Below are 23,880 nucleotides of genomic sequence, written 5' to 3'. Positions count from 1 at the left end.
AGAAGACAAAAATCATCTCCATTCTCTATTTAAGGCTGAAAATCTGAATTCTGAATTTCACTTACACACCACGGCCAAGAAGAGGCATGGAGCTAGTCTTTCATCCTGAGGAATAACCATGGAATCGCCCAAATTGACACTGATCCCATCATTGGAGGTTCAGTGTGGGCCAAAGAGACAAAAAAAAGATCCACAGGAATGACTTCGCAGCCAGAGGAGGGCTGCGGTGCGTCTCCCAGCAGTGCAGGCTGTGTGCTTCAGCGGACGTTAGAATCACTTGGCCAGTTTGCTACAAAAACAGGCCCCCCTGCCCCTGCCCCAGACAGTCTGATCTGGGGATGCAGGGATTTGCATGTTAAACAGGCACCACAGCTGATTTTGATGCAAGTTGTTTAAATGTGTTTCACATGTTGAGGAATTGTTGCGGGAAGATGACATGATACATGAAAGATGATGAAGAGTGAGAGGGGAGAATCATCACATAAAACAGGAACACACCAAATTAGCAGTTCCTGGCACCGAGGAAGGAAAAGCCATAAGATGAAAGGAAAGTTGGACTTGTCACCGGGGCCCTGACACGGTTGACTTGTGTGAGCAAGCTTGGCTTCTCTTCCTAACTCTGTGTCTCTGGTCCTGGGATTTAGGTGGTAAAGAATCCACCTGCAATACAGGAGACCCTGGTTCAATCCCTGGGTAGGGAAGATCCTCTGGAGAAGGGCACGGCACCCCACTCCAGTATTCTGGCCTGGAGAATTCCAGGGACAGACCATGAGGTCGTAAAGAGTCAGACACGAGTGACTTTCACACTCACTTCCATTTCTGGGTGCCTCGACTTCCATAAAGCAGGCAGCAATTTCTCCAGAAAGATCCCTCAGGGGGTCAGGAGAGGAGCTTTGTCAGTGACCTCTGGCCCCCACCGTCGTAAAATTCTCTTCCATCTACAGTCAGCAGCAGGTCACCTTTTCCCCTTGCTTTCTTCTTCTGACAAATCTGATTTCAGTCTGGTTTGGGTTTGACTTTCACTGGCAGGAAACATAAGCCCATCCCTGCTCCCTGAATCACGCTCTCTCGCCACATTTTCTGGACTCTTGGGCAGGGAAACTGGGCGAGACGTGTAAGGAAGAAAGCACTTCTCTTAGTGAAGGATGCAAGTGCCTCCTCTCATAGGCACTGGCTCACCGGCTGACTGAAGGGAGGCGTGGCAAGCCCAGAGCCCAGGATTTGCCTTCATATGTGTGGTCTTTGTTATCCCAGCCTGCATACAAAGCAACGATGATCATCTTCACTTCCCAGAGGAAACAAGAGGAAAGCAGGGGGTGAAGGCAATGGGCCCAGCCCTCCCAGTAAGGGGCAAGTTGTCGACCAAGTCCTGCTCGATTGGAAGCCAGTGCCCATAACCACTGCACAGCACTGCTGTGGAACAGGGGACTGAAAAAGGAGCCCCAGCCTCCAAGTGACAGGTGACAGCAGAGGCCCTGACTCGGTGAGCCTTCACTGGGAACACAGGAAGCGTCCCCAAAGTCGGGCTCCCAGGACCGAACCCCAAGGGAGGGCTGGAGAAGGGCTACCTCACCCAGAGAAGCACGGACTCAGGGGTGCACGCAAAGGGAGGAGGGAGCTGGTCAATCCCATTTTACAGAGGGGAGAAAGCCTTCAAACAGGATCCTTCCTTGGTGAAAGGTGTGGTCAGTTTGGTGATGAGACCCTTGACCATAAGGGAACAGGGATGGAAGCAAGAAGGAGCTCAGCCTGCCCACTGCACTGAGCTCTTTTTTTTTTTTTTTTTTCTTGATTTAAGCATGCATGTGTAGGTGCTAAGTCAATTCAGTTGTGTCCAACTCTTTGTGATGCTATGGACCATAGCCCGCCAGGCTCCTCTGTCCATGAGATTCTCAAAGCAAGAATACTGGAGTGGGTTGCCATGCCCTTCTCCAGAGGATCTTCCTGACCCAGGAATCAAACCTGCATTGGCAGGCGGGTTTTTTACCACTAGCGCCGCCTGGGAAGCCCTTTCTTTAGCATAGAGGTTTATTGGGTCACACAACCAAAAGGCTAGGATCTGACTAGATCAGGGCTTCCCAGGTGACTCAGTGGTAAAAGATTCCACCTGCCAAGCAGGAGATGCGAGTTCAACCCCTGGGTGGGGAAGATCCCCTGGACAGGAAAATGGCAACCCACTCTGGTATTCTTGCCTGAAAAATACTATGGACAGAGGAGCTTGGCGGGCTACCAGTCCATGGGGTTGCAGAGTCGGATACGACTGAAGTGACTAAACAGCAGCAGCTGACTGGATTAGTCTGGACCCGAGGCTCAAATAAAGTCATGAGGAATCCATTTGGATCCTTGTTTCGGGGTCCCTCTGAGTCGCCTTGACTCCCAGATAGTGAGTCACCGTGTGACCGTAAAGGTGGTTCGAGGCTGGCAAGCTTGCAGCTGACGAGCTTTAAAAGCCTCAGCTGGGGACTCCCCTGGCAGTCCAGGGATTAAGACTCTGCCCTTCCATTGCAGTGGGTACAGGTTTGATCCCTGGTCTGGGAACTAAGATCTGGCATGCTGTGAGGTACGGCAAAAAAAAAGAAAAAAGAAACCTTCAGTTGAGAGAGAGTACACACCCTCTCCAGTGACAAGATTCATAACAGTCAATGATTATATAGCAACTTACAACACCAGTGAGGGAGAGATTGCAGTTACATCCATTTTACTGATAATAAAACTGTGTCAGAGGTTAAGGCACTCGACCAGCAAATGCTAAAGCTGGGATTCAAAGTCCAGCAACCTGGCTCAGAAACTGTGCTCGCATCCACTGGGCCGCACAGCTGCTACTGGGCACATTTTTGTTTTCATTGGGTATGTTTTCCTCCACAGACATTCACTGAGTACAAACCATGTGCCAAGGACCATTCCAGGCACCGGGGACACCACACAGAACAAAATCTCTGCCATTGAGGAGTTTATCATCCAATGAGAGGAGACAGAATGAATAACTTTACGAGTCTATGTTTCCTAAGTGAAAATAAAAACGGTTGGAGACATGTAGGAAGAAAGCTGCAGCTTGCTTTGTTTTTTTTGGCTGTGCCATGCAGCATGCAGGATCTTAGTTCCCCGAACAAGGATTGAATCCATACCTGCTGCAGAAGAAATGCAAGTCGATCAATGCAAAGAAATAGAGGAAAACAACAGAATGGGAAAGACTAGCGATCTCTTCAAGAAAATTAGAGATACCAAGGGAACATTTCATGCAAAGATGGGCTTGATAAAGGACAAAAATGGTATGGACCTAACAGAAGCAGAAGATATTAAGAAGAGGTGGCAAGAATACATGGAAGAACTGTACAAAAAAGATCTTCACGACCCAGATAATCACGATGATGTGATCACTAATCTAGAGCCAGACATCTTGGAATGTGAAGTCAAGAGGGCCTTAGAAAGCATCACTATGAACAAAGCTAGTAGAGGTGATGGAATTCCAGTTGAGCTAATTCAAATCCTGAAAGAGGATGCTGTGAAAGTGCTGCACTCAATATGCCAACAAATTTGGAAAACTCAGCAGTGGCCACAGGACTGAAAAGGTCAGTTTTCATTCCAATCCCAAAGAAAGGCAATGCCAAAGAATGCTCAAACTACGGCACAATTGCACTCATCTCCCGTGCTAGTAAAGTAATGCTCAAAATTCTCCAAGACAGGCTTCAGCAATACATGAACCGTGAACTCCCTGATGTTCAAGCTGGTTTTAGAAAAGGCAGAGGAACCAGAGATCAAATTGCCAACATCCGCTGGATCATGGAAAAAGCAAGAGAATTCCAGAAAAACATCTATTTCTGCTTTATTGACTATACCAAAGCCTTTGACTGTGTGGATCACAATCAACTGTGGAAAATTCTGAAAGAGATGGGAATACCAGATCACCTAACCTGCCTCTTGAGAAATCTGTATATAGGTCAGGAAGCAACAGTTAGAACTGGACATGAAACAACAGACTGGTTCCAAACAGGAAAAGGAGTACGTCAAGGCTGTATATTGTCACCCTGCTTATTTAACTTCTATGCAGAGTACATCATGAGAAACACTGGACTGGAAGAAATACAAGCTGGAATCAAGATTGCCAGGAGAAATATCAATCACCTCAGATATGCAGATGACACCACCCTTATGGCAGAAAGTGAAGAGGAGCTAAAAAGCTTCTTGATGAAAGTGAAAGAGGAGAGTGAAAAAGTTGGCTTAAAGCTCAACGTTCAGAAAATGAAGATCATGGCATCTGGTCCCATCACTTCATGGGAAATAGATGGGGAGACAGTGGAAACAGTGTCAGACTTTATTTTGGGGGGGCTCCAAAATCACTGCAGATGGTGACTGCAGCCATGAAATTAAAAGACACTTACTCCTTGGAAGAAAAGTTATGACCAACCTAGATAACATATTCAAAAGCAGAGACATTACTTTGCCGACTAAGGTCCGTCTAGTCAAGGCTATAGTTTTTCCTGTGGTCATGTATGGATGTGAGAGTTGGACTGTGAAGAAGGCTGAGCGCCGAAGAATTGATGCTTTTGAACTGTGGTATTGGAAAGGACTCTTGAGAGTCCCTTGGACTGCAAGGAGATCCAACCAGTCCATTGTGAAGGAGATCAACCTTGGGATTTCTTTGGAAGGAATGATGCTAAAGCTGAAGCTCCAGTACTTTGACCACCTCATGCGAAGAGTTGACTCATTGGAAAAAACTCTGATGCTGGGAGGGATTGGGGGCAGGAGGAGAAGGGGACGACAGAGGATGAGATGGCTAGATGGCATCACAGACTCAATGGACGTGAGTCTGAGTGAACTCTGGGAGATGGTGATGGACAGGGAGGCCTGGCATGCTGCGATTCATGGGGTCGCAAAGAGTAGGACATAACTGAGCGACTGAACTGAACTGAACTGAACTGAACCACTGGAATACCAGGTAAGTCCCCTTTTTTAATAATTTAATATAATTTTGGGGGCTGCTGCTGCAATTTTTAACTGGCTGTACAGGGAAGGCTGACATTTGAGCAAATACCTGAAGGAAGCAAGGGAAAATAAGTCAAAGGGTAAAACTGATTTAAAAAATTTTTTTTAACTTATTATTTTTTTAATGTAAATGATACTCAGCCGCTAGTAAAAAACAATGATTCTCTTTCATCTTTTGCTCCTTTAAAGTCATGAGGGTGAAGAACGGTAGGTTACAAAAACATCTCACTCCAGGGACAGCTCCACGAAAGGGGATTTTCCGTGTCAAAGGATTTGTCGACCTTGCTCATTTATAATCAAAAATACCAATGGCTGATTCCCAAGAGACACCTTTAAGGAAAGATTCCAAAAATCCTTTCAAAATAGATAGCCAGTGGGAGTTTGCTGTAAGACGCAGGGAACCCAAAGCCGGTGCTCTGTGACAACCTAGAGGGGTGGGAGGCGAGGGAGGTGGGAGGGGGGTAGAAGAGGGCGGGCACATATGGATACCTGTGGCAGGTTCATGCTGATGTATGGCAGAAACCATCACAATGTTGTAAGGTAATTATCCTACAATCAAAAATAAAATATTTTTTAAAAAGGCCAGAGTCACAGTCTTCATGAAAACAATGTAGCAACCCTCCCATATATAAACCATAAACACACTGATCAAGCAACCGTCCCAGGGATAATTTCACACATCCTGCTTGCTAAGCCAACATAGCATCAGCCAGGAGTTTGACAGCAGAATGAGGGGGGAGTGGAGAAAATGCATCTTTCAAATGCAGTGATGAACTATACAGACAATCTGGCAGCAAGTGGAAAGAGTGACGGGGGGCTCTAGATCAGTGGGCCGCAGAACAAAAGATGTTAGTGACAGAAGCAGAAGCAGAGTAAGGCTGGTCTTACAGCCTTTTACTAAGGACACACTAGGTTCCTCAAAACTGCCACATGCTAGGATGCCAGAGGTTTGACAGAACCGTGAGAAGACAGGTGGCTCAGTCGTGTCCGACTCTTTGCAACCCCATGGACTGTAGCCTCTGTCCGTGGGGATTCTCCAGGCAAGAATACTGGAGTGGGTAGCCATTCCATTTTCCAGGGGATCTTCCTGACCCAGGGATCGAACCTGGGTCTCTTGCATTGCAGGCAGGTTCTTTAACATCTGAGCCACCAGGGAAGCCTTATAGAAGAAAGAACCTTAGGGGTCATGTCTAGCCAGACAGACCCAGGGGTTCCCAGCCTTTGAAAGCTAAACACCTGCGTGGGGTTTTTAGTGTTGCTAAACCTATACTTTAAACCTCTTGCCAGGACCTTACTAGGCCACGTGTGATCTTGAAGCAGTTATAATTAAATAAGAAATAACATTATTTAATTCCCTAGCATTTGGGCTTCCTAGATGATGCTAGTGGTAAAGAACCTGCCTGCCAATGCAGGAGATATAAGAGACATGGGTTTGGGAGTTGGGAAGACCCACTGGAGGAGGGCACGGCAACCCACTCCAATATTCTTGCCTGGAGAATCCCATGGACAGCGGAGCCTGGTGGGCTACAGTCCATAGAGGTGGACATGATCAAATCGACTGAGCACATAGGCACAAGACATAACAGTATTCTAACAGTGGAATTATCCCAAACAGGACAAAACTGCCAGGACCGTCAAAGCTCGGATGTACCATTAAGGACATGTGTGGTGACTGGCTTTCAACAACTCTTTCCAGAAACCATTTCTCTATCCCTGGGTCCCAAGAAATGGGGGACTGGTTGCTAAGACTACACAACGTATGATTTTTAAAAACCAGGGATGGATGAAATCAATGAAACAAGCTCAAGTGCTTGTTTCACTGAGGGCTTCTTTTCTAAGAATTTTATTATTGGAATATAATTGCTCTGCAGAGTTGTGTTAGTTTCTGCTGTACAGCTGTCAGCTGTATGTACACATATATTCTCTCCCTCTTTAGCCTCCGTCCTACCCCTCCCACCTCGCCCCTCTAGGTCATCACGGAGCACCGTCTCTAGGGACCTCTAGATGTTGTCTTCGCATTGTACATCTCGTTAGGTAGAGTCAGTTCGATGGCATCAAGCCATCTTTCTTTCTCGGTTGGTTTCACGGGGGCACCATCCAGAAAAGACAGCAACTTCAGTGTGATGGCTGTGGTGCCAGCCGCGCAAAACAGTGGCCCCAACACCTGCCAGTAAAAATGAGCTCCCAGGGCGACGGCACGTGATAACAGCTTGGGCCACAGGTGTTCCCAGGAGGGCCAGACAAGTGTGCCCCTGCCCACGCCCACGTGTCACTTGATGAGCTTTTTAAGAAGCGATACTCCATACGGCGGTCATGAGAAACAGATCTCACAGAAATGCAACAGCAAGAGCCTGCTGGAGCAGCCATGCCCTGCAGGCCTCTCTGGGTCCCGGGAGGTCCAGAGACCTCAGCAGGGGCTCTGTTTTTGCACCGTGTTGTTGTTCAGTCACTAAGTCATGTCCGACTCTGTGATCTCATGGACTGCAGCACACCAGGCTTTCCTGTCCTTCACTATCCCCTAGAGTTTGCTCCAACTTCCATCTATTGAGTCAGTGATGCCATCCCACCATTTCATCCTTTGTCGCCCCCTTTGCTGCCCCCATTCTTGAGGCTCTGCTCTACTTTCTGTCCTTCTTGATTTACTTTTTTTTGAATCACACTTGTTACATTTAATATTATTATTATTATTATTTGGCTCTGCTGGGTCTTAGTTGTGGCATGCGGGGTTCTCCTTAGTTTTGGCACTTGGGCTTAGCTGCTCTGTGCAGCATGTGGAATCTTAGCTACCTGACCAGGGATTTAACCTGAATCCCTTGCTCTAGAAGGCAGATTCTTAACCACTGGACCCCCAGAGAGTCCCTTGATTTGCCTTCTTGATTCTCCTCCTGATACTATTCTCATGACCCCTTCATATCTGCATATCTTTCTTCTCCCTCTCAGTTTTTAGCTACTCACTGTTTCTCTTTATCACTTTGACTTACAGCTTAAGCCAGTGGTTCTCAGACTTTACTGCCCATTAGAATCACGAGGGCAGCTATGAAAATGTCCAATACCGAGATATACTCTCTTATCAATTAAATTAGAATCTTTGGGGGAGCCAGGCATCAGTTCATTTGCTATTAACTCCTTAGGTAATTTTAATGTGTAGTCAAGTTTGAGATGGACTATTTAAGCCATTTTTTTGTTTTGTTTTGTTTTTTGGTCATGCTGCCCATCCTGTGGGATCTTAGTTCCCTGACCAGGGATTGAACTCACGCCCCCTCCATTAGAAGCACAGACTCTTAACTACTGGACCACCAAGGAAGCCCCAACTTTAAGCCATTTTGATGCAAGGATGCAGAACTACAAATTGGCTCATATTCTAAATCAGCATCATCCAAACTTATTTGTGCTAACTAATGTGCCCACATTTAGAACTGGGAGAAGGGATTTCTACCATAACTTTTGTGTGATCTCAGCCTGAAACTTCATACCCTTTACAAAGGCTCAGACAGATATTTGAGTGCCAGTAGTTACTGGTTGGGGATGAAGGGGTGACTTCTGCTTGGAATACATTTGTCAGAAGTAAGACCATGTTATCCCAGGAATGAACATGGTCTTTTATCATCAAACCTCCTTCATAGGGAACAATACAGCATTCCTTTGCACATGGCTAGTATTCAGTGCATAGCCTGTGAGCATATGTAACCCAATGAATAAAAATAGCAGTTATCATTATGTTCCACAGGAAAAATGTCCCTTTTCTCATTACAGTAAGGGAGTCTTATTGCATACCTCTTAGGAAACCTAATAATGTGTTAGATGAATTTTCCACAGAATGGAACAACTGGTTAGGAAATCAAATACTAGACTTCTAGACAGTGACATTCAAACCTAAGACTCCAGGCAAGCCAAAAACTGCTCTGAGTCTGGTCCCAGCAGGATTGAAATACCTCCTCAAAGCATACTGAGCGAATTCCCATGATGCCAGGCCTCCTGGAAAAGTTTCTGGGGGTCGAAGGCCACTGCAGCTGCCCCCTTCCCATCTTCTCAACCACTTGCTCAAACTGGAAAAAGTGCTTAGAGGGTAAGTTACCACAGTTCTCAGTTCTCCGAACTCCGCCTCTGGGGAAGCCTAGTCCTGGGTCCTCTGAGGGGATGCAAACCATACTGCAGTTTGGGGTTTGTGTTCATGTCCCAGGCATCTGCAGCCCTTGCCCAAGTGAAAAAGAGCAGAGAGTAGAAGAGCGAAAGGACAAGTTGGGATTAGGCAGCAGAGCGAGAGGGTCATCGCAAGGCAGGGAGGCTGGAGGTGCATATAAGAGGCTCAGAGCTGTCCCAGCTGTGCAGGGAGGTCCTCAGGGGGCACTGGTTCTTGCAATCCCCACAGAAGACTCAGCCACAGAGCACAGCATGAGGCCCCCTTTTATATCCTGAGACAATTCTTGGAACTTACAAGGGAGGAGGGAATGGCAACCCACTCCAGTATTCTTGCCTGGGAAATCCCATGGACAGGGGCGTTCATGGGATCTCAAAGAGATGGACACGACTGAGCGACTAACACAGGCGCAAGGGACAAAAATCTTTCTCATGGGGCTTCTGGGTCCAGGTGAGATAGAAGAGGCCGTATGTGTTGTCACCGAGTGCCTAGAGCTTTAAGAACAATTTTGCAACTGTCTATCAAAAGAGTACTGTTCCTGGACATCCCTGGTGGTCCAGGGGTAAAGAATCTGCCTCCCAAGGCAGGGGACACAGGCTTGATCCCTGGGTCCGGGAAGATCCCACGTGCCTTGGGGCAGCTAAGCCCATGGGCCGACACAAGAGAAGCCACCAGAATAAGGAACCCACACACCACAACTAGAGAGTAGCCCTGCTCGCCACAACTAGAGGAAGCCTGCTCGCAGCCATGAAGACCCAGTGTGGCCAAAAAATAAGTAAATAAGTCAATTAATTAATTTTTTAAAAAATATTATTGTTCTATTTCTATTTGTCCTCAGCTCCTGCCTGTCCACCCGAGAGTTATCTTTTGACATCATGATTTTCCCTAAAGGCCACATCTTGTGCTTAAGAACACTACCTTTTCAAATTACTCAGCCTGTGCTACATACATGTGCCCATGTAACCTAGCCATTTTAAAATTTCATACACCAGGAGATGAAAGACACTTGTCCCAGAGCTCCCTTCTGCAGTCTGAGGGTCGTCTTTCGTATTCAGCCTCCCACCAAGGAGCTCTGATGTGTTTCGGAATCAGAACGCTTCCTACTCAAGCTCTCCAGAGAATATGGTCTTTATCTTTGAATCCTCATTCTGAACTTGGGCCTAGTTGGTACTGTCTTTCAAACTACATTTCCTCTGAGCAAAAAGGGTATAATCAGAAAGTTAAAATCCCTATGCCCTCATTTACACCAACAAGTCAAATTAGTGCATTAAATAGGACAATCATAAGAAAATATTTCTCTGATGGCTCAGGCAGTTAAGAATCTGCCTGCAATGCAGAAGACCCAGGTTTGATCCCTGGGTTGGGAAGATCCCCTGGAGAAGAGAATGGCAACCCACTCCAGTATTCTTGCCTGGAGAATTCCATGGACAGAGGAGCCTGGCGAGCTACAGTCCACGGGGTCGAAAAGAGTTGGACACGACTAAATGACTGACACACACAGGGAAATGCAGTCGGGGATTTCTCAGGGGGTCCACTGGTTGAAGATCCACCTGCCGATCTGGGTTGTCCCACATTACTCAGAGCAACTAATCCCGTTTGCCACAACTATTGAGCCTGTGCTTCAGAGCCTGGGAGCCACAGTTAACTGAAGCTCACGTGCCTAGAGACTGTGCTCTGCAACAAGAGAAACCAACGCAATGAGAAGCCAAGGCAGCCAAAACTAAATAAATAAATAAATAAATTTACAAAAAAAGAGAAAAAGAAACTTAACCTCAGAGGGACTGATCTGAGCTCTCGGTACCATGACCAGCACACAGCAGAGTTGCGATTGGAATCCCCATGACATGGACTTCTCTTCCCGAGCTGTTTGTCATCTCATATCTGAGAACTGGCAGCTTGAGGCGGCACAGGCTGGTTTAAAGACAGCTAATATATAAGAAAAAAAAACACACAACAGATGTTTTTCATGCTCTGGAAAAGTTTCCACCCTCCCTTCAGACTGTGTTGCTTTAAAAATAGGGATTTACTTTTCAATTTGCTTTTCCAAGCTCTTAATGAACTATTTCTTTAAATTGTTTTAGTTTCAAAAAGATGTTAGGTGGTTAAGCAAAGTAAGACTAAGATGCTTTAAGAATATAGCCACTTTTTTAAGGGAAAAGAGTAGGGCAGGTGTGGGGGCAGGTAGGTGGCAAAAATGTGTGCAGAACATGGGGAGGGCATAGTGATAATATGGAAGAAAGTGTTTCTTTCTTTCGTTTTAAATAAAATGTAACCATGAGTTGGAAAAGGAACTGATTTGCAAAAATTCCTTTTTTAATGAATAGTTATTGGAACTAATTTTGTATTCTTTAAGAGGACCTTTAAAGCATGGCGCTCATTACCAGATTCTTCTTACAAGATCACTGACTTGCAAATCCTTGGCGAGTTACAGTCTCACAACTCAATCCAGACATAAAAAGGTCATGGAAACCTGACACAGAGGTAGCAGGTGTGGGGGCCACCCATCCCATTCCATTCCGATTAAGTCATCCTCCTGATTATAAAAAGAATTATGCTGCTAACCCTCAGAAATGTGGGATGGTCTGCTCTGGGAAGCGTGGGTCGAGGGTGGTGGTGAACTTAATTTCATCACCATTTTTGTTTGGAGGGAGGTAGCAGCTGTAAGGCAACACATAGTTTTATTTCCAGAGACTAATGGAGAGCCTCCAGCCAGCAGGGTGCACAGAGCAGTGAAATGCATTTCCTCCGAACTACCCAGGAAGTTCAAGGTCAGTAGGGAATCTAGTTTTTCCTAGATGAGTTAAAAATCAGTTTATTTGGTTTTTCTGGGTTTGTTTTTTGCCTGTTTTTTTTTTTTTTTAATTTGCAATTTTTTTTTTTTAACCCTCAAAGGCTTTTATTTTACTTTTTATCTTTTGGTGGTGCCAAATGGCATCGCAATGCCCTGACCAGGGATCAAACCTGGAGCCTTGCATTGGCAGTGAGGAGCCTTAACCATTGGGCCACCAGGGAAGTCTCACTGCCTGTTTTTTAAGCATCACAAATATTTCTAAGGGAAAAGGCAGCCAGGTGAAAAGCACTAGTTCACTGCTTGAGATGCCAAAAGCCCTAAAACCTCCTCCTCAGAGACCTCCATGCCCCTTTAGGCTACTTGCACGTGGCCTTGGGCAAGTCCCTGCACATCTTTGGATGCATTCCATCCTGTCTACCTCGAGGCAGCGCTGTGGGCTGAAAGGGACAAGACCCAGATTTTCCCTCTGGACCCTGCTAATTCTGATGATTCGATTCAGGACAGGAATCTGAGTCCGAACACAGGGCAAGTCACGAAGCCTGGGAGTACTTGTATTTTAGACAAATGACTGTTGTTTGCTTGTGTTTTACAAAGTCACCCTCCTTTCTCCTTAATCTCACTTTTCCGTAAAATGTGATCTTCTTTCACTATTCCTTTTTCTCCTCAAACATATATACTCAGTCAAATAAAAAATCAACAGTCCCAGGAGTTTCCTGGCCCAGGTTCAATCCCTGGTCAGGGAACTAAGATCCCACAGGCCACATGGGGCAGCCAAAAAAAAGTTCTCTTCTAACATGTCAGCTCATCAGTTCAGTTCAGTTCAGTCACTCAGTCGTGTCTGACACTTGGCGACCCCATGGACTGCAGCATGCCAGGCTTCCTTGTCTATCACCAACTCCCAGAGCTTACTCAGACTCGTGCATTGAGTCGATGATGCCATCCAACCATCTCATCCTCTGTTGGCCCCTTCTCCTCCCACCTTCAATCTTTCCCAGCATCAGGGTCTTTTCCAATGAGTCAGCTCTTCGCATCAGGTGGCCAGAGTATTGGAGTTTCAGCTTCAGCATCAGTCCTTCCAATGAATATTCAGGACTGATTTCCTTTAGGATGAACTGGTTGGATCTCCTTGCAGTCCAAGGGACTCTCAAGAGTCTTCTCCAACACCACAGTTCAAAAGCTTCAGTTCTTCGGTGCTCAGCTTTCTTTATATCCCAACTCTCACATCCATACATGACTACTGGAAAAACCATAGCTTTGACTAGACAGACTTTTGTTGGTAAAGTAATGTAGGCTCATAGACTAAATGAATGGGAAGGGGAGAAGCTATTCTAAATTTGCAGGGATAACAGGAAGATTCAGGAGTGAGATTTCATTTTAAAAGGGGCTCACTTTTCCCCACCCTCTGTCTACTGTTCCGAATCATACATGCTGCCTCCTATGCCCAAAAAGGCCACTTCCCCACAAATCCTTCCCATTCAATGGAACCTCTAATCATGTGCTATGTTCTAGACAGTAAGATGGGCTTCTTGTAACAGACAATTTATAGCAAAACAGAAACAGACTCACAGACTTAGACGATGAACTTATGGTTGCCAGGAGGGAAGAATGGGGAGAAGGGAAAGTTAGGGACTTGGGGATGGACCAGTACACACTGCTGTATTTGAAGTGGATAACCAACAGGGACCTACTGTATAGCACAGGGAACTCTGCTTATGTGGCAGCCTGGATGGATGAGCAGTTTGGAGGAGAATGGACACAGGTATATGTATGGCTGAGTCTCTCTGCTGTCCACCTGCACTGTCATAACATTGCTAATCAGCTATACTCCGATACAAAATAAAACGTTTAATAATAATTTTTTAAAAGACATTGGGAGGCAGCAAAAAAAATAAATATAAAAAAGAGGCAATTTATTTAACAAAGACACAATTTCTTTTCATGTGTTCATTCTTCAATCACCTACACTATACAGTGAACCTACATATTTCTCATTTAATTCTCACTACAATCCTTTAAGGTGAGAATCAGATAAATTAAATGACTTATTTTTCAGGCAGCATCAACCCTGCATCACCATCTCACATGTCCTTTCTCCTAGAAAGGATGCATTCTACTTCCCAATGGCTTACATGAGCCTTGTAAAAAAATTACAAAACATTTACAATGAAAAATATCCCCAAAACTTTTCTTTGCCAAACCAACCATGGATACCAAACTTAGGAGTAGGATAATATTTGGCAAAGTTAGCACCTTAATGCAGAAGTTTGGGAGGTTGGATTTGCCAAGAAAAATGAGGGTTGGGGGACATTCTACTGAGGTTATAAATCTAATGGTTACAAGGCTTTTCTGAGGATCTGATTCAGGACAGGAATCAGAGTTCCAACTCAGGGTGAAAACACAAGATTAGCTGCATCTCCAGCAGTTAACCTTAACAGTTTGTTCTGAAAAGGAAATACAGACTCCGATTTTTTAAATTTAAAATGTAGGTTATCTGCAAACAGCAGTGAGTATTCCCTGTACTGAAAGCACCCTGCATCACCCCAGGGGTTTAAATGAAACCGGAAGACCCTTTCCTCTGTCTTTGCTTTCCATTCATTCTAACCGTTAGTGGCTCTAGGACGTGCATCACACCTATCTGCCAAATAAAGTCCCCATTGATTTTAGAGAGGGTCTTGAGTACTGACTCTTATTTGCGTACCTGTCTGCTTTCCTAATTTACATCCTTTGTACTGTCCTTCCTTCTTCAGTTTCCCTTCAACTGGGAGATGTTTGTTTTCCTTTTCAAAGGTCTTTTCTTTGGCTCACTTCACATCGCATCATTTCTTCTCCATTTATCCACCACTAGCTGCAGACCTCTGTGTACTCAGCAGCAGACACATTCTCTGTCCTAGAACATCCACGTCACCCCTTCACTCCCTCTTCCCAGAGGACTAAACCCTGCCTTCTTTATGGGTCAGCAGATCTCCTAAGGCCACTGACCCACAACTCACTTGAAACTCTGCATTTCTCTTGTCACTGTAGCCTTTTAAGGAGGTGTTTTTACTTTTGATTGTTTCTGGTCACTGGGTAAGACACTCTCAAAACTTATAGAAACACCACTACCCTGATCTGCATTCTTGACATATTTATGATAGATGAGGAAGCCTGCCAACCTGAGGTGTTGCCCTTGTCCACCCAAAACTAACTTTAAGAGAAAAGGAGGCAGGTACAGATGGAAATGCCGACAAATGTACATTTTCACTACACAAAGGATTTCTCCAGGAAACAGATTCCCTGATCACATTTCCTGGAAGCCACATAGATCTTTTCTTCAAAAATATAAAGATCACTTAGGAAAAAAACAAAGGCTAGTCAATAATATGGGCTTCCTGGATAGCTCAAATGGTAAAGAATCTGTCTCCAATGTGGGAGGCCTGGATTCGGTCCTTGTGTCGGGAGGATCCTTGGAGCAGGAAATAGCAACCCACTCCAGTATACTTGCCTGGAGAATTCCATGGCCAGAGGAGCCTGGTAGGCTACAATCCATGGGATCGCAAAGAGTCAGACACAGTAATGAAATATCACAAGTTTCTCTGTCAGAATCAAGTGAAAGGAGATGACATTTCTGGACATGACATGTACCAAGATATAAAGGTAAGACGTCAGGAAAGCAACAGCTCTACTAAATACAAAGCCGGATTAATCCAGAGTATAAGGGCGTCTACTCAGTTCTCTGCAATGTAGGGGCGGAATGTCCATCCACATCTACTAGAGCACGTTCATAAATCCCCATCTCCAAACATGTGCTTCCCTGAGAGCTCAGTTGGTAAAGACGTATGAGGAGTAAAGACTACCTTCTTTCGGGGAGTTCAACTTTAAAAACCAACACATAATAGACGAGATAAGACATATTCAAAAGGCATCTTAGAGACAAAATGTTTCCCACAGCAAAAGCACAGAGTGCACGGACTCTTTAGTAACCTTATCGATCCTATTAACATATCTAAAGAAAGAATGTGTCAATCAGAAAGGGGATTTGGAGCGGAGGGCAGAGAAGTCAGGAGATGGGAGAGGAGCGCTTTGGCAGAACGCTTCCCTGCGGTCCAGAGGGGAAAGGGCCCTGATTCAGCAGCACGGGCATCTGGCCTGCCTGGCAGACGCATTCCTCGTGGAAAGATGGGCCACCTGGCCAACATCGGGGAGGCCAGCACATTCTGGCGCCTCAGACCCACTCTTCAGCCTGAGATCAGCATGCAACCTCCTGACCTAGTTATGGTCAGACTTCCTATTTCGTTTTCCTGTGGGGATAAATTATACAGATTCTTGGTCTCCTTGGTATATTTATTCCACTTAGAGTTGTGTTCTTCAAAATGAGCTAATGTGTTGACATTCTGGTGTATGTCTTTCAGTGATGTGAATTAACATTCCTAAATTCCATGAGAGGATGAGGGTGGGGCTTCTTGATAACCAGGCACCCAGCATGTTCGGTAATAGGACAATACTCCATATCACTGTTGGCCTCTAACCTAATTCAGAATAATAATGAGCAAACAGTGCACATTTTCTACGTACTTAGATTTTGTACATTAAATCTTCACAATTCCCTTGTGAGGCAGGAGTTATTATTTCCCATTATTACTTTATAAAAGAGAGCCTGAGGTCACACAATTTGCAAACGACAAAGCCTGATTTCAATCCCAGGACTGTCTGTTGCCTGTTCCGCTAGACAAAATAATTCAGACCTCGTGTCACCATCAACTAGAAGACATAACTGGAAGCCAGCATGACTACTGTTCATAGCAGGAAACAAGGCAACCCTCTCCAGAGGTTAATCAATAACCAGAGTCCTGTCAAAACATTCTGAGTGTGGATTCCGCCATCAGTCCTCAACAGATACATGCTAGGGCTCTCAAACTGACTTTGGGTTCCAATGTCAAAGTGAGTTCAAAGCTTTCAACACTCTCTGGATGCATGGGATGGGCCAATGGTTCTGAATCTTCCTACCCATCTATTTGAGAAATTGGCCACTGTGTTCAGAATGAATGCTTGCTTTACTTAAATACTGACCCACAAATAATGCCTGAAAGTGAAGTCGCTCAGTCGTGTCTGACTCTTTGTGACCCCGTGGACCGTAGCCCACCAGGCTCCTCCGTCCATGGGATTCTCCAGGCAAGAATACTGGAGTGGGTTGCCATTTCTTTCTCCAGGGGATCTTCCCAACCCAGGGATCGACCCAGGTCTCCTGCATTGCAGGCATATGCTTTAACCTCTGAGCCACCAGGGAAGCCCTAAATAATGCCTAGAGTTGGCCAAAAATAATAAAAATAATAGCAGCAGTATCTGTTGTTACTGTGGGTAACCATGTAGAATAGTTCATTACATTGGTCTAATCACCTTATAACGTAGCTATTTTAATCCCTATTTAAAAATAAGGAAACTGAATCTTCAACCAGGCTAAGTAATTTCCCAAGATCACATGGGTAGAAGATAACAGCCTTAGAATTTGAACCCAGGTCTGATCTGACTCTGGCGCCTATGCTTTGAGCCACATTGCATCACTGTCCACCAGAGAAGCAAGGTCTAGTTAGAAGGCCCTGAAGAGAAACCAGACCCAGCCCAGCACATTGCAGAGAGTCACTGGAACCTGGGGACACGGTGGGACCATACCCACAGCTGTTATTTTTATGTGGTTGGGAGGAGCTGCTTTTCTCCTCAGCACAGCCTCAGACAGTGAACTTAGAGGAATAAATGAATGCAGGAGTGAATGGAACTCTAGGACAGCGGTCCCCAACCTTCCTGGCACCAGGGACCAATTTCATGGAAGACAGTTTTTCCATGGACCAGGGATGGAGAAATGGTTTGGGGATGATTCAAGTGCATAACATTTACTGTGCACTTTATTTCTAATTTGGGCTTCCCTCATAGCTTAGTTGGTAAAGAATCCACCTGCAATGCAGGAGACTCTGGTTCGATTCCTGGGTCGGGAAGATCCGCTGGAGAAGAGATAGGCTACCTACTCCAATATTCTTGGGCTTCTCTTGTGGCTCAGCTGGTAAAGAATCCACCTGGAATACAGGAAACCTGGGTTCAAACCCTGGGTTGGGAAGATCCCCTGGAGAAAGGAAAGGCTACCCACTCCAGTATTCTGGCCTAGAGACTTCCATGGACTGTATAGTCCAAGGGGTCGCAAAGGGTTGGACACGACTGAGCAACTTTCACTTTCTTTCTATCTTATGCCTCCACTGACTGTTCAGAAGCCCAGAGATTGTAGACCTCTGACTTAAGAGACTATGTGAGGCCTGATGAGAAGACCAGCTTACTGTCGACATCTTAAAAATGGCATGGCTTGATTAATGACTCCTGAAGTTCCAGCCAACTTAAACATCCTCAAATATTATAACATTTAGTTGCCTTGTGAGGTAGCCAAAACCTGATTAATGAAGAAATACCTTAATGTGTAAGCCCAGGACTGAGTAGGTCAGGGTAATAAGGCTCAAGTGGCCTGGTGAACTGGGACCAGCAGCATCTAGGCTCCTCTGTGGCTCGTCCACTTACGAGCCTTCAGTGACCTGCTTAACCATCTTGCCTATACAATGAGGATAATGATAGCTATCTCACCAGCTTCTGCGCAGACTAAATGAATGTAGTTAATATATGTTAATATAAAACATCTCCAGCAATACTTGGTTTGACATAATGATTGCAAAAAATGTTTTAACTTCCTTTCACAGGTAATTCCCTCCACTAAGAGGTGTTCTCCTGGAACTAGGAAGCTTCTAACTTCAAGGCATCATAAACCAATCACAAGGCAAACCTTTTCCAACAAAGGAAACATCACTATCACAACCAGAGAAACAAAACAAACCAAACAAAAGCAGGAATTCACTTGTTCTGACGACATCCCCTACCCCTGGGGGTAGGTCAGGTAAGTGGAATGCTCTCCAAGTCTTCAAGCCTGGGGCTGTCTCTGGTCCCACAGGGAGGCAACACCTCATAGAGCTCTGACCACATCGGGGATCAGGGTCACTTTCCATCAGGCCCAGAAATGTGGGAAGTACAGTGAACCCTGCCAAGCCAACACCTCCTGGGAAAACTAGGGTTTCACAAGACAGGCATATCTAAAATGTCTTCACAGGCCACAAGATGGGCAAGAAAAAAGGAAAGTTACCTGGTGATGGGGGTGGGGGTGGGGGGCTGAGGTACCATAAAATTCACATGGGGAGGATTAACGAACAGGCTCTTCACGGGACGGGGAGGCGCAGGAGGAACCTGGCGCCCACCCCGTCCTGCCTACCTGCGCACCACCAGCCGCAGAGTCTCGTAGGATCCTTTCACCAAGGAAACGGCCTCCCTCCGGGAGCTGCTCAGTGCCACCTCGTTGATGTTCACCACCTCGTCCCCAGCCCGCAGTCTGGAGCTCACCAGGTCCGCTTTGCCCCCTGCTTTGATCTGCTTGGAGAGAGGAGGATCCACAGGTGAGCAGCCTGTTTCCCGCAGAGCCCACCCACTGCCTGCGGCCACGCCCATTCCCACCGTTTGCATCCAGAAGGCAGGGGTGACTTCCTGTTTCCACACCTTCCAGCACCCAGCACCCAGCCAGCCACAGAGGGCATTCAGAAACAGAGGGCGAAGGGCTGAAAGAACTCGATTTCCATCCAAAAGCCACTCACGACCTCCATCTTCAGCACCCACTCCAAGTCCCTCAAAGCAACTGTTTTATTCCTTTAGAAGTTGCTGCCTTCTTACCTCATTTTTTTTTGAGGGGGGGGAGGGGGTGTCTAAAATTAATAAATAATAAAATAAATAAATAAAATAATGAAAATAGCCCTCTTCTGCTATCTGGGGGCTTCCCAGGTGGGGCTAATGGTAAAGAACCTGCCTGCCAATGGAAGAGATGTAAAAGACAGGTTCCATCCCTGGGTGGGAAGATCCCCTGGAGGAGGAATAGCAACCCACTCCAGTATTCTTGCCTGGAGAATCCCATGAACAGAGGAGCCTGGAGGGCTACGGTCCATGGGGTTACAGAGTCGGACACGACTGTAGTGACTTAGCTCACACACACAAAATTATAAGTCACTGGATAAAGAAACAGTGGTGTATCCAGACAATGGAATATTATTTAGCACTAAAAAGAAATGAACTCACAAGCCATGAAAAGGCATGGAAGAACTTTCAATGCATGTTAATACGGGAAAGAAGCCAATATCAAAAGGTTACATATGGGATGATTCCAACTCTATGACATTCTGGAAAAGACAAAATTATGGAAACAATAGAAAGAGCAGTAGTTAGATAGATGGGCAGAATAGACAGAGCACATAGGATGTTTAGAACCGTGAAACTATTCTGTGTGATACTATAAGGTTGGCTACATGACATTATACCCGAGACTGTACAACACCAAGAGTGAACCCTAAATCAACTATGGACTTTGGGTGACAAGGATGTGTCGTTGTAGGTTCGTCACTCGTAACACATGCACCACGGTGACAAGGAGATTGGCAATGGGAGAGGTTATGCAAGCAATCAAGGAGCGGGAACACGTGGACGCTTTCTCTACTTTCTGCTCAACTTTGCTGTGAATTTTTAAACTGATGGAATTCTCCAGGCCAGACCACTGGAGTGGGTAGCTGTTCCCTTCTCCAAGAGATCTTCCCAACCCAGGGATGAAACCCAGGTCTCCCACATTGCAGGTGGATTCTTTACCAGCTGAGCCACCAGGGAAGCCCAAACAGAAAATTACCTCACTGCAGCAACTGAGTTAACATGAGTAGTGTTAGTCAATCAGTTGTGTTTGACTCTCTTTGAGACCCCATGGACTGTAGCCCACCAGGCTACTCTGTCCACAGAATTCTCCAGGCAAGAATACTGGAGTGGGTTACCATTCCCTTCTCCAGGGGATCTTCCCAACCCAGGGATCAAACCCAGGTCTCCTGCATTGCAGATAGACTCCTTACCATCTGAGTCACCAGGGAAGCATTTTTTATAAAATAAATGAAGTCTACTAAAAATCCTAATTCATTCAACAAAGTAACTCAACATTTGCTTTATGCCAGAAGTCGTTCCAGGAACTAAGGCTGTAACAGTGGGCAAAACGTACAGAAACTCTCTTCTGGTGCTTAAGGCAGAGGCAGAAAGCAAACACTAAACAGAGTACACAAGTAAATGATGTTTTGATGAAGCTGTCTTCCCTGGTGGTCCAGGGGTTAAGAATCTGCCTGCCAATGAAGAAGACACAGGTTTGATCCCAGGTCCAGGAAGATTCCACATACCTTACAGCAACTAAGCTTGTGAGCCACCACTGCTGAAGCGCACACACCCTAGAGCTGGTGCTCCATAACAAAAGAAGACACCTGAGTGAGAAGCGCACACACCCCAGCTAGAGAGTAGGGCCTGATTCCTGCACCTGGAGAAAAGCCTGCGCAGCAAAAGACCCCGCACAGCCAAACATTAAAAAATAAAATAAGTGATAGGGAGGTTTAAAAAAAAATTTGACAAAGTGCTTTGGAAACCAACAGAGCAAAATAATGCTTGATCCTATGGCATGTCAATAATGATGAAACAGAATTAAAAGGGACAAAAATAAAACAAAAACAAGTAAACAAGCCTGACCCATATAGCTTTCTTTTTTCAATAATTGCTCTCCAGAATTGCCCATATGTTCAAAAACCTTCAGTAGGCCTTAATATATATAAAATAAACCAAATTCCTATAAAAATTTTGTAAATTGTGTCCTTGTTAACTTTTGTTTTAGCTCTATGGGGTCACACAGAGTCGGACACGACTGAAGTGACTTAGCAGCAGCAGCAGCATGCTAAAATTTATACTTCATTTTTAAGATAGTGTTCATTAATTTATTATTAAATCACTATAATCATTAATTTATAATGAAGGATGAAAATAATACAGAAAGTATGTAAAGGGAAAAGTAAGTTATACCCGGGCTCATCCCATTTTACTCTTTAAAGGTAACCACTGTTGGGGCTTCCCTGCTGGTCCAGTGGTTAGAAATCTGCCTTGCAATTTGAGGGACACCAGTTCGATACCTAGTCCAGGAAGATTCCACATGCCAAGGGGCAGCTAAGCCCTGTGCAGAAACTAATGAAACTGTGCTCTGGAGCCTGCTAGACACAACTACTCAGCCAAGTGCTGCAGCTACGGAAAGAAAGCTGAGCACCCTAGATCCCATGCTCTGCAACAAGAGAAAGCCACTGCAGTGAGAAGCCCGAGCACGGCAAGAAGAGTAGCTCCTGCTCATCACAACCAGAGAAAGCCCTCTTGAAGCAACAAAGACCCAGCACAGCCAAAAGTACAAATAAATATTAATAAATATTTATTATTTTTTAAAAAATAAAGGCAACTACTATTTACAGTTTAGCTTATGAATGTCATAGACAGATGGTCCCTGACTTAATGCGATTCAACTTAAGATTTTTCTACTTTACAGTGGTGTGAAAGCAATACTCATTCAGTAAAAACTGTACTTCCCATTTTGAGCTTTCCCTGGGCTAGCAGCATACTCTCTCATGATGCTGGGCAGTAGCAGCAGCCACAGTCTGCAGTCAGCTAAGCGATCACTAGGATAAAGACTGATACACTTAAAACCATTCTGTGCCTTACTACCATCCTGCTTTCACTTTCAGTTTCAGTTCAGTTCAGTTGCTCAGTCATGTCTGACTCTTTGCGATCCCATGAATCACAGTACGCCAGGCCTCCCTGTCCATCACCAACTCCTGGAGTTTACCCAAACTCATGTCCATCGAGTCGGTGATGCCATCCAGCCATCTCATCCTCTGTCGTCCCCTTCTCCTCCTGCCCCCAATCCCTCCCAGCATCAGGGTCTTTTCCAATGAGTCAACTCTTCGCACGAGGTGGCCTAAGTATTGGAGTTTCAGCTTCAGCGTCAGTCCTTCCAATGAACACCCAGGACTGATCTCCTTTAGGATGGACTGGTTGGATCTCCTTGCAGTCCAAGTAGTAAATTACATGAAATATTCAACACTGTTATTAAACACTCTTCATTTTAGATGATTTGCCCAACTGTAGGCTAATGTTATGGCACCCCACTCCAGTACTCTTGCCTGGAAAATCCATGGATGGAGGAGCCTGGTGGGCTGTAGTCTATGGGGTCGCTAAGAGTCAGACATGACTGAGCAACTTCACTTTCAATTTTCACTTTCCACTTTCATGCATTGGAGAAGGAAATGGCAACTCACTCCAGTGTTCTTGCCTGGAGAATCCCAAGGACGGGGGAGCCTGGTGGGCTGCCATCTATGGGGTCGCACAGAGTCAGACACGACTGAAGTGACTTAGCAGCAGCAGCAGCAGCAGGCTAATGTTAAGTGTTCTGAGCATGTTTAAGGTGGGCTAAGCTAAGTTCACAATAAACTGTGGAAAATTCTGAAAGAGATAGGAATACCAGACCACCTGACCTGCCTCTTGAGAAACCTATATGCAGGTCAGAAAGCAACAGTTAGAACTGGACATGGAACAACAGACTGGTTCCAAAGAGGAAAAGGAGTACATCAAGGCTGTATATTGTCACCCTGCTTATTTAACTTCTATGCAGAGTACATCATGAGAAACACTGGGCTGGATGAAGCACAAGCTGGAATCAAGATTGCCAGGAGAAATATCAATCACCTCAGATATGCAGATGACACCACCCTTATGGCAGAAAGTGAAGAGGAACTAAAAAGCCTCCTGATGAAAGTGAAAGAGGAGAGTGAAAAGTTGACTTAAAGCTCAACATTCAGAAAACTAAGATTATGGCATCTGGTCCCATCACTTCATGGGAAATAGATGGGGAAACAGTGGAAACAGTGTCAGACTTTATGTTTTTGGGCTCCAAAATCACTGCAGATGGTGATTACAGCCATGAAATTAAAAGACGCTTACTCCTTGGAAGGAAAGTTATGACCAACCTAGATAGCATATTAAAAAGCAGAGACATTACTTTGCTGACTAAGGTCCATCTAGTTAAGGCTAT

General features: G+C 45.3%; 1 protein-coding gene across 1 annotated transcript in view; it reads right to left on the bottom strand.

Annotated features, from left to right (window-relative positions):
- Positions 1-23,880, bottom strand: part of SHROOM3 (shroom family member 3) — a 336,904-nt gene that overhangs the window by 196,972 nt on the left and 116,052 nt on the right. Inside the window, exon 2 of the mRNA XM_068975138.1 lies at positions 19,186-19,340. Within this exon, the coding sequence (XP_068831239.1) occupies positions 19,186-19,340 (155 nt within the window). The remainder of the gene's footprint in view (positions 1-19,185; positions 19,341-23,880) is intronic.

The sequence above is a fragment of the Capricornis sumatraensis genome, chromosome 7, assembly GCF_032405125.1.
Source record: "Capricornis sumatraensis isolate serow.1 chromosome 7, serow.2, whole genome shotgun sequence".
Classification (NCBI taxonomy): Eukaryota; Metazoa; Chordata; class Mammalia; order Artiodactyla; family Bovidae; genus Capricornis; species Capricornis sumatraensis.
This window is presented reverse-complemented; position numbering and strand designations above follow the sequence as displayed.